This window comes from Microplitis mediator, chromosome 2 (assembly GCF_029852145.1).
Source record: "Microplitis mediator isolate UGA2020A chromosome 2, iyMicMedi2.1, whole genome shotgun sequence".
Classification (NCBI taxonomy): Eukaryota; Metazoa; Arthropoda; class Insecta; order Hymenoptera; family Braconidae; genus Microplitis; species Microplitis mediator.
Genome location: NC_079970.1, coordinates 20,352,625 through 20,363,147, shown reverse-complemented (window position 1 = coordinate 20,363,147; position 10,523 = coordinate 20,352,625). Strand labels below are relative to the sequence as shown.

The 10,523-nt window shown below is 36.6% G+C and overlaps 2 protein-coding genes across 2 annotated transcripts; one reads left to right on the top strand and one right to left on the bottom strand.

Moving 5' to 3' along the window:
- On the top strand, positions 1 to 3,687 carry LOC130663578 (heat shock protein 83). Its single transcript, XM_057462872.1, has 2 exons — positions 1 to 149; positions 1,239 to 3,687. Exon 2 carries the CDS (start codon positions 1,239 to 1,241, stop codon positions 3,408 to 3,410), a length of 2,172 nt encoding a protein of 723 aa, XP_057318855.1. The 5' UTR covers positions 1 to 149; the 3' UTR covers positions 3,411 to 3,687.
- Positions 3,473 to 10,025, bottom strand: LOC130663577 (NBAS subunit of NRZ tethering complex-like). The gene is made up of 3 exons (XM_057462871.1): positions 9,840 to 10,025; positions 9,491 to 9,725; positions 3,473 to 9,417 (listed from the first exon to the last, which is right to left on the bottom strand). Exons 1-3 carry the CDS (start codon positions 9,927 to 9,929, stop codon positions 3,953 to 3,955), a joined length of 5,790 nt encoding a protein of 1,929 aa, XP_057318854.1. The 5' UTR covers positions 9,930 to 10,025; the 3' UTR covers positions 3,473 to 3,952.
- Between the last annotated feature and the right edge of the window lie 498 nt (positions 10,026 to 10,523).

The window sequence follows — 10,523 nt, the reverse complement described above, 5'->3', positions numbered from 1 at the left end:
CGAAGCTTCTAGAACATTCTATCAGTATCGAGAATATATAAGGAGGCTTGGTACCGCCGCCGCACATTACTGTGTGATACCTCACTACATTCAAACGTGTTCATATTAACGACTTTTCTTATACTTATTGTTAAAAAATTATCGCAAAGGTACGTTGCATTTATTTTATTATTACACGTTATTTTATTTTAAATGAATTTGTCTTTATTTTGATTTTTTATTATTTCATATAATTCCATACTATTCGAGATAAATAAATTCAAAGACGCCAACTTTTTGTCGTTAGTTTTTTTGCATCCATTACATTTCAAACTCTATCAACTTTTATATTGAATATAAATTAATTTTATAGTTCAAATTGACAATAGGAAATTTAACAGTGAGCCCCCTTTTATAATAAATTTAATATTTTTTTCATTAATATTAATATTTAATTAAATGTTCGCGTGCATAAATGATGGCGTGTAACCTCATTTTTCTAACCCGAAAATCAATAAATTTATTATATATTTAATCATGATCATGATTTTTAATCATTTTTTAACGTAAATTGAATTTAATTATTTGAAATGTATTTATATTTTAATTAAAAATTCATTTAAGGAATTGAATGATTTAAATTTTTCGGGCGAATTAAAATCAATGCTTTTTTTTTTTTAATGATTAAAATATTTTATAATTAAAGTAACGGGTTAATAAAATTTATGATACTGAAATTAGCCGACATCGAATAATTTTTAAATTTTTTTAAAACCATAAATTAAAAAGGACAGCACTATCTCTCCGCTTTGCGTTCGTGTGCAAAAAAATTAATTCAGAAAATTGCACCTATAGTTTTTTAAATTTTCTACACGTGCATTTTTTAAAAAATTAAATTATTACAGAAAATATCCGATATTTATTAATTGTCTGCTAATTTCAGGATCATAAAAGTTTTCAATTTGAGTGCGAATGTAGCAGACCTCAGACAAAATTATAATTATAAATAGAGTAAATAATTTAGAAAATATTTATATAAATTTCACTTGATAATTTCAAAATTTTTTAAATGCGCATTTTTTAAAAATTTTCTTCTATTAATTATTTATTCTACTTATTGATAATTTTGAATTTGTCTGATGCCTGCTACATTCACACTCATTTTTCAATGCATGATTTAATTTTTTTTATTCATTAAATTTTAAATATAATTTTTATTTAATGTAAACAAAATACTAATAATTTAATTTTTTATTTAGATGCCAGAAGGAATGGATACCTCGTCTGGTGATGTGGAGACCTTTGCCTTCCAGGCAGAGATTGCCCAGTTGATGTCATTGATCATCAACACCTTCTACTCAAACAAGGAAATTTTCCTCCGTGAGTTGATTTCCAACTCGAGTGATGCTTTGGACAAGATTCGTTACGAATCGTTGACTGACCCATCAAAATTGGACAGCGGAAAAGAACTTTCCATCAAGATCATTCCCAACAAGAATGACCGTACTCTTACTCTTATTGATACCGGTATCGGTATGACAAAGGCTGACTTGGTCAACAACTTGGGAACAATCGCCAAGTCCGGTACCAAGGCATTCATGGAGGCGTTGCAAGCTGGTGCTGATATCTCTATGATCGGTCAATTTGGTGTGGGTTTCTACTCTGCTTACTTGGTCGCTGATAAAGTAACAGTCACCTCCAAGCACAATGACGACGAGCAGTACGTCTGGGAATCAGCTGCCGGTGGTTCATTCACTGTTCGTGCTGACAACAGCGAACCCCTTGGACGTGGTACCAAGATTGTCTTGTACATCAAGGAAGACCAGGCTGAGTATCTTGAGGAAAGCAAGATCAAGGAAATTGTTAAGAAACACTCACAGTTCATTGGCTACCCAATTAAATTGGTAGTTCAGAAGGAACGTGAAAAGGAATTGAGCGACGACGAAGCTGAGCCAGAACCTGAAGGTGAAACTGAAAAGAAAGAGGAAGAAGATGACAAACCAAAGATTGAAGATGTTGGTGAAGACGAAGAAGAAGACAAAGAAAAAGAGAAGAAAAAGAAAAAGAAGACCATCAAAGAAAAATACACTGAAGATGAAGAACTCAACAAAACTAAACCCATTTGGACAAGAAACCCAGATGATATTACCCAGGAAGAATACGGTGAATTCTACAAATCATTGACCAACGACTGGGAAGACCATTTGGCAGTGAAACATTTCTCTGTCGAAGGTCAACTTGAGTTCCGTGCTCTACTTTTTGTACCACGTCGCATGCCCTTCGATCTCTTTGAGAACAAGAAACGTAAGAACAACATCAAGCTTTACGTACGTCGTGTCTTCATTATGGACAACTGCGAGGACTTAATCCCAGAGTACTTGAACTTCATGAAAGGAGTCGTTGACAGTGAAGATTTGCCACTCAACATTTCTCGTGAGATGTTGCAACAGAACAAAATCCTCAAAGTCATCCGTAAAAATCTCGTCAAGAAGTGTCTTGAACTTTTCGAAGAACTTACCGAAGACAAAGAGAACTACAAGAAATTCTACGAACAATTCAGCAAGAACTTGAAGCTTGGTATCCACGAGGACAGCTCAAACCGCAGCAAACTTGCCGATTTGTTGAGATACAACACCTCAGCATCCGGTGAAGAGAGCTGCTCGCTCAAGGACTACGTCGGACGTATGAAGGAGAACCAGAAACACATCTACTTCATCACCGGTGAAAGCAAAGAACAAGTAGCCAACAGTTCATTCGTCGAACGTGTCAAGAAACGCGGTTTCGAAGTAGTCTACATGACCGAGCCCATTGACGAGTACGTTGTCCAGCAAATGAAAGAATTTGACGGCAAACAGCTCGTGTCAGTCACCAAAGAAGGCTTGGAGCTGCCTGAAGACGAGGCTGAGAAGAAGAAGCGCGAGGAAGACAAAGCCAAGTTCGAAGAACTCTGCAAAGTCATGAAGACCATTTTGGACAGCAAAGTCGAGAAAGTCGTCGTCTCAAACCGTCTTGTCGACTCGCCCTGCTGTATCGTCACATCTCAGTACGGTTGGACCGCCAACATGGAGAGAATCATGAAGGCCCAGGCTCTTCGTGACACTTCGACCATGGGCTACATGGCTGCCAAGAAACACCTCGAGATCAACCCCGATCACCCAGTGATCGAGAACTTGAGACAAAAAGCCGAAGCAGACAAGAACGACAAATCAGTCAAAGATTTAGTTGTCCTTCTCTTCGAGACTGCTCTCTTATCCTCTGGATTCTCGCTTGACGATCCCCAAGTCCACGCTGCTCGTATCTACCGTATGATCAAGCTTGGTCTTGGTATCGACGAAGACGAGCCAATCGCCGAAGAACCAAAAGCCATGGAAGAAGTTCCAGCTCTCGAGGGCGAGAGTGAAGACGCGTCGCGTATGGAAGAAGTCGACTAAGTGATTAGATAACTTTTTAATTATAAACTTTTTTTCCAGTTTAATTTATTGAAGACTGTTAGAAAAAAAAAAAACATTAACTAAAATGATAAAAAGAATATTGATCACGTTTTATGTGATTGTATTAACATATGTATCATATATAAGTCGTAGCATTACTCTTACAAATAAGTTATCATTCCTGACATGATGTAAGCACCAAAAAAAGTAATTAATAATTTTTTTTATATGTTAAATTTTAAATGTAATAACAACTCAAATTGTGGACTATTCCGCTGGTAATTTTTCGTTCATCGTCATATGTTTAAATCAAAATAAATTTCATTTCCACAATTTAAAAAATGTTTTATTATTTATAGTAATTAAGTTACTTTTTAAATTTAATTTAATTAATAAATAAACATTAGTTTTAAATTAAATCGTATAAATATATTTATTTTTACAGCATATTTACAATTAAAAAAAAACTTTTTAATTAAAATTTTCAAAAAAATAATTGGCTATTAACAATTGAAATAAAATAATTTATTTTTATAAATAATTTAAAAAGACGTAGGCGATGGTACAGCTTTCAATCGGTTCCACAGAGCAACTGCATACGTAACGTGTTTCTGTTCAGTCAATCTATCGATTAGAATTCTAATATGAGGTTCTATTTCCGGTATTGTATGATTGGAAAACATTTCCTCAAGTATTTTATTGTGAATCGGGTGAGTTGGTGGCAATAGCGATGTTAGATTTTTAAAAAATATTTCATCTAAAATAGGCAGCGGCAATTCCACTTCGCTCTGGTCTTTCAAAATGTCTATTGCTTCTTGATGAAGACGTGGATCGTTGGCACACAGTCTCAAATAAATTTTGTCTTCCACGGTGGACTTTTCATCGAATTTTTTGATGAACGCTTCGTAGACTTCGGGATCAATCGGCCGGTCCTTCAGCAATTCCTTGTACTCTTCAAGAATCGCAGCTTCGTAGTTTAAATTATTTTTACTACTCACGAATGAACTGACACTCTCGATCATACGCAACGTCGGATGTTTGTCAGAAGTAATAAATTCTGGAGCTGCAAATACCGGCCATGAGTATAAAATTTCTTTCAATTCGACGTAGTCTTCTTTGGTCTGCATCCGAGAGTACAAATCTTCAAACTCCGCATATCGTTGCTCTTCCGTTGTATCATCAGCAGTATCAGTCTGTGTCTCATCAAAAGTATCCAGTGACAAAATTTCACTATCGACTGCCTGCTCAACAGATGAATTGAATTCTAAATTATCCGACTCTTTACTTCCGCCAGCTTTTTCTTTAAAATCCGAGTCCGAAAAATCACTCCAATTGTCATCCCATCCGTCATCATCAGCAGGTGTCATTTTGAATGCTTCGTTCTCATATAAATTCATTGATTCCTTATCAGAAACATTGACAACACAATTATCTACCTCTTCATTATCACGCGGTTGTTTGACGTCAACATTAGATTGCTCTGAATGAACTTGTATTTTTTCTACTTCATCAGGTACTTGATCAACTTGACTACTCTCCCGCGTTAATTGCTGACACCAGTAAACTAAAGCTATTTTCAAGTCATCGGCTTCATCTCGTGCTTCGTTAGCCATCATCTTCATCAACTCCATCGGGTCGTACGTAAAACAATCATTAGCATCCGGGTTTATTCTACAGTAGAGTTTCAAAGAATAAAAATAAATAGCAGTTTGAATATACAAATTAGTGGGAGGCAAACTTCTAAATACTTCTTGAGCGTGTGAAATAAAATCATCATTAGAATCATTAAAGCTTAATAAGTACGCCATGCCTAGTTGCCAATCATCGGACATAACATGGCTGGCTAATTGCACAAACAAGTGATTTATGTCACTTACTTCTAATCCGTAACTAGCAGTCTCACTTAGTGTCGTAATACGTAAAAGTGTTTGACACATTTTTAATTTACTATTGTCAATATCAGGCATCGAGTAACGTTCATACCTCGTGTCCCAGCGACTGAGTGTACATTTATCGTACAATGATGCATAGAAAGCCGGAAAACTTTGGATTTCATCTCTCTTATCCTCATTATCAGTATTTGACTCAGCTAAATAATTGTCTTCGTCTTTAGTTCTATTAAAATTCAGTGCAGTCTTCCAGAAACCCTGGGCTCCAACATTTTGCAAGATACCCAGAGTCGATTGCTTGACTAGTTGCGCAGAACTCTTGACCAATCCCGTTGATGTTTCCAGTATTTTCGGCACAAATTCTTTTACTTCAATTTGCGGAGTTGTCATTGCGTCAGTGAAATCATCATCGTCATCATCATCCTCACCAGCATCAATATTCAAATCATTTTCTCCCTCATAATTTTCACTGTAGACATTTACTGACTTCCAGTCTTCAAGATTTTTATTCAGCACTTGAATCTCCAGAAGGTGCATCTGCCGCAGAGTCTCTTCCAAGATCTCATTTGGGCCGTAAGTTAACGTGAAGGCCAAACATTTTTGTTTGAAATCAAAATCACTGAAATCATCAGCGCATCCAAGAGTTTGAATTATTTTCCAAGCATGAAAATAACTACTGTCTATTAATTTCTGACATGTAGACGTAGCGATTTCATAATCTTTAGCTTGATAAGCTTTTTCGGCGATAAGTTCCAGTATTTTACCCTCACGATTTCGCTTGTTTTTACCTTCGATATTTAAATAAGTCGCGAGCGTAAGCAATCGCTGCTGTCTTTTATAAGCGTCGCGTTTATTATTCAAGCAGCTTTCAATTAATTTTAATCTGTCGTGGCAAAGTCTTACCTGCAGCGGCAAGATATTGATGTTAAATTCATTAAGAATCTGCAGCGAATTTATCAAATCGTATTCTTCTTGTATCAGCGGGTTTTCATCTTCAATCAAATGGATGCAAGCCCGCGCTAATTCCATATTCGAGTCATGCAAACTCTTTGAACTGTTAAAATATTCCCTGCTTGCTTTCAAAACCAAATCTACTGTCTTATCATACGAGACTTTCAGCAACGAGTGCTCACTTTTCTTTGTTTCAATGAGCGACTTACAATTTTGTATGTTAGTTTTTATTCCAGACGCGAGCTTTGCGTCAACACAAATTTCAAAGCAGTCCTCGATGTCTATACATGAAAAAATAAATTCTTGCAACTCCAACATGTCATTCAAAACTTCCGCCCAGGCTTCTTGACTCGCTGGTGAAAGAACTTGATTCAAACTACCGCTCATTTGATGCAGCAGCATCTTCACTTCACTTACGGTGTTTTTATTATCGTGGATAAAGCTAACAGTACACTGGACATCATATTTATTTAATATTTTAAGACATTCTATCTCGCTTTCCAGGTCATGCATCAAACTGGCAGCTCCCGGTGCGTCTTGAATCGCCTGTGGCTTAGGTAGAGTCTCAAATATTTCTTTAGCAAGCTTATACATATTTATATTACCGCATGCGTAAATACAATCGACAGCGAGCTCGATAATATCTTCAACAATATTCAAAATATCAACATCACTCTTTAAATTATTAAAAAATATCAAAGTCATTGATAAATCATCAGTACTTATGTCGATTAAATAATTCTTGAGTAATTTTTTATCAAGATCACCGCCCATGTATTTTTGCTTGCGGTAAATAAAAGGAAGTACGTAATTTTTTAACTGCGATATAAAATTTTTATCAGTCGCTGTACTCATCAGCAGTTTGATCTTCTCCAAGTCTGATAGTTTTTCAAACTGCGCTAACGACATACTGTCCAATTGCACTTTGTAAATTAAATCATCTAGAGTTTCGAGCTGGAGTAAAAAATCTTCCAGTCCGGTGATGTTGTGCGCACGTGCGATTTTTATGAGTTCCAGAGCGTTTTCAACAACGCAACTGTTGCGTTCTATATCATAAGCACGGGCTTTGTACCATTTTTGCAATAAATCCATCGTTAGCTCAGTAGTTTTGTAAACAGATAGAGCGGGATCGTCTTCATAAATTACGAGGGATTCATTGTCGTTGTTATTGACAACGATGGGATCAAACTCATGCTTCTCGGACCAATCTTTGGGACGCAATTCTTTTTGATAGAGCAGGAATAATTGGCCCTGATCATCGCATTCCGGAAGTAATTTTTTGTATTCATTGGGATTCAATGTCTCGGGAAAGTAACTGATTATTGGCAGCCAGTGAGCCATCAGTTTCTGCCCGTGATAAGTGAAGAGAAGTCTTACTGTCGCATGATCACAGTCTCTGGCAAATCTTACTGCGTTCTCTAAGATAGTTAACTGTCGAAATTTCTCATACGAGTCCTTCTTATATTTATCAGGAGTTCCAATAATTATTTCATAGGTTTTTAATTTATCCAAGTGATTGAGAAGACTTCTGCGGTAGTTCAGTAATTCTTTTTGAGGCTGCGTGCAGGCCGACAGATCAACTCCTTCAAGTTTTTTGTTTACCTTCTGCATGTACTTTAAATTAACCGCCACATCATTAAGCTGAGCTGGATCTTCATCATTCTCAGCAGTAGAAAATTTCCCATCATCCTCTTCTGCTAAAGCCAGAAACGCATCAAGATTAGTACCTTTTAATCCAAAATTCAAAAGCTCTCGTGCCGCTTCTAGAGTCTCGGGGACTCGCATAATGCACTCGTTCAAAACCCAGGATCTTTTGCGTACTTTGCTCAGGTGTTCTTTGATAGCTTTCATAGAAAACTTTGACTTACGCCACTGAGTCTGGTAAACTAGATCTGTGTCCAAGTTATAAGACTTGGCTAAAGCCAAAGCTTCATCATACTCCTCTAGGTCAATCTTCCTCGAGTAAAGTTCTTCCGGCGTAGTACTTTTCAGTCCCAGTATCCTGTAAGTTCTCTGCAGAAATCTCGCCTTCTTTCTTTTCGGCTGCAAGCTCTCGATGTCCGTAATAGAGTACAGAGCACTGCGCAATAAATTTGTTAAATAACTCATCAGAGTCAGCGGTTCCAATTCATCTTCTTCTTTTTCGCTGTCCGAAGCTTCTTGACCCTGGGAATCTGAACCAGAGTCTTGCAAACGTTTCTTAGTTGTTATTATCGTCTCGCAGTCCAAACACAAAAATCCTTTACCCAGCAGGAACTCCGCTATCTGAGGCTGGCCGAATAAAAATTCAGGACACGTACCAAGAAGATTTTTTAAATCACTGATAGAACAGACTGATATTGCTCCTGAGTAACGCGCGATAATAATCGCGTGGTCTGACCACCACCCGATGTCCATCGGGTGAAATTCTGTGTAGCCCGCGGGTAATTTTTTGTACTTGGAAACAGATCCTGGCATCCGCGCGTCATAATTAGGCTGCTCGTTGAGCTTCCACTGGTGTTTCAACTGGAACCCTGGTAAATTCCATAGTGAAACAACACCGTCTGTGTGCAAACATGCCACGTAATTGCAGCTCGGTGATACGCTTATACGAAAAATCACTGGCTCTTCAGGTGCCCGGAACTTGGGTATCAAGTTCCAGAGAGACAGAGTATGTGAGCTGCAGTTTTCTTCAAATGTAAAAGACAATTTGTAGTATGGGTAATCATTTATAGGCCTCCAGGAAGTCAAACCGACATTTGATGCGGGAGATAAACAATTGTGGATGATACTATTCCCTGCAAGTATATAAATATTGTGTTGGTGATCGTATGTGAAGGCATTGACTCCTTTACGATAGAAATTTCCAAATGAAAAATGATACGTAGCCTCGTAACCATGGACTGATATGTTGTAGGCCTTGAGTAGGCCACTGTAAGTAACAGTTTGGAATTCGTAGGACCATTTTTCAGCAGATATTCGGGGTTTGGTGAAGACCATTGACGATATCGCGTCGCCGGCTTCCAGTACCTCGGGGTTCTGAGTTTCGGATTTAGAGTTTATGTTAAAAATATTGCTGCCAAGTGAATTGTAACACGACAACTGGCCATTGCTGGAAGCCAGTACCAGAATTGAACCATCTGGACTCCACTTTAATTTACGCCACTGCGGAAACGCATCTTTGGGAACTAGAAATAAAATTATTTAATTAATTTAATCGATGGTAAATTAAGTTTTACTTTATTGTAATAAAAAATGAACCTGTTGCTTTTCCAATGACTGATGAAAATTCATCTTTAGATCTTCTTATTTCGAGAATATTATCGTGCAAAATGGCAATAAGTCTTCCGTTATCACCACTGGCAAATTTCCATGGTAATGTGAGACTTATTTGTTGTGAAATACTTTCTGGAAGTGAGTATCTATTATTTAGGTAACGGAGTGCATTTTTAATTGTTCCCGTTGTGGACAGAATATCGATATCATTTTTAAAACGCTAAAAAAAATTAATTTAATTTATCAATAATTAGTATTAATGATGACACGTATTATTGTGATTTTGACAGGTTGTTGAAAACAGATGTTGTAATAATTTATTTAAAATACTTACGACCAATTCGGGGTCTTGTTTTTTAACAAAGTACTCCAGTAATTCATACAAAATTAAATCGTTATCAATATCCTCGGTCTTAACTTCCATTTCATTTATTGACAATTAATATAAATATTTTTATAAATAAAATTTATTATTAATTATAACCTTTTTCAAAAGATACTTTGTGATTTATTTATACTCACTAGAGGTCGCGTTCATCAGTTATATTCCTCTATTTAATAATTTCCTGCGCATGTCTGATCAATGATGACAGCAACGCAATTTGTGAATTTTAAAAATCGCGCGCTAAGAGTTGGATGCGCGCGCGTGTTTGCGTCAGCCAATCAGTGATGAGGATTTTCATCGGCTTGCTGACTGCGCAATTTTTGAGCTTAAACTTTTGTTGTCTCAGTGACGTACAGTACACATAAAAAATTTCAGTTCAAAAATTGAGCGCTCTTTAATGTCAAATTTCACATAAATTTGACGTAAACTTAAAGCTGCTATTTGACGTCTGTGAGACATCAAAATTTAAGACGCAACAAATGACGTCAACAAGACCTCAAGTGTAGAGATATTTTTTACCTTTTGATTTTTGAATTTACTTTGTTGAATAATTGCTAAATGTTGCGAGCTGGCTTTTCTTTACTATAAATCTCTCACCACTGGTAAGTTGGCGCGGAAATTTAATATTTTTTA

Coding starts and splice junctions, on each gene's coding strand:
- LOC130663578 (XM_057462872.1), top strand. CDS start 1,239: ATGCCAGAAGGAATGGATACCTCGTCTGGTGATGTGGAGACCTTTGCC.
- LOC130663577 (XM_057462871.1), bottom strand. CDS start 9,929: ATGGAAGTTAAGACCGAGGATATTGATAACGATTTAATTTTGTATGAA. Junction 9,726..9,839: donor AACAAGACCCCGAATTGGTC/GTAAGTATTTTA, acceptor AATTTTTTTTAG/CGTTTTAAAAATGATATCGA. Junction 9,418..9,490: donor AGTCATTGGAAAAGCAACAG/GTTCATTTTTTA, acceptor TTTTATTTCTAG/TTCCCAAAGATGCGTTTCCG.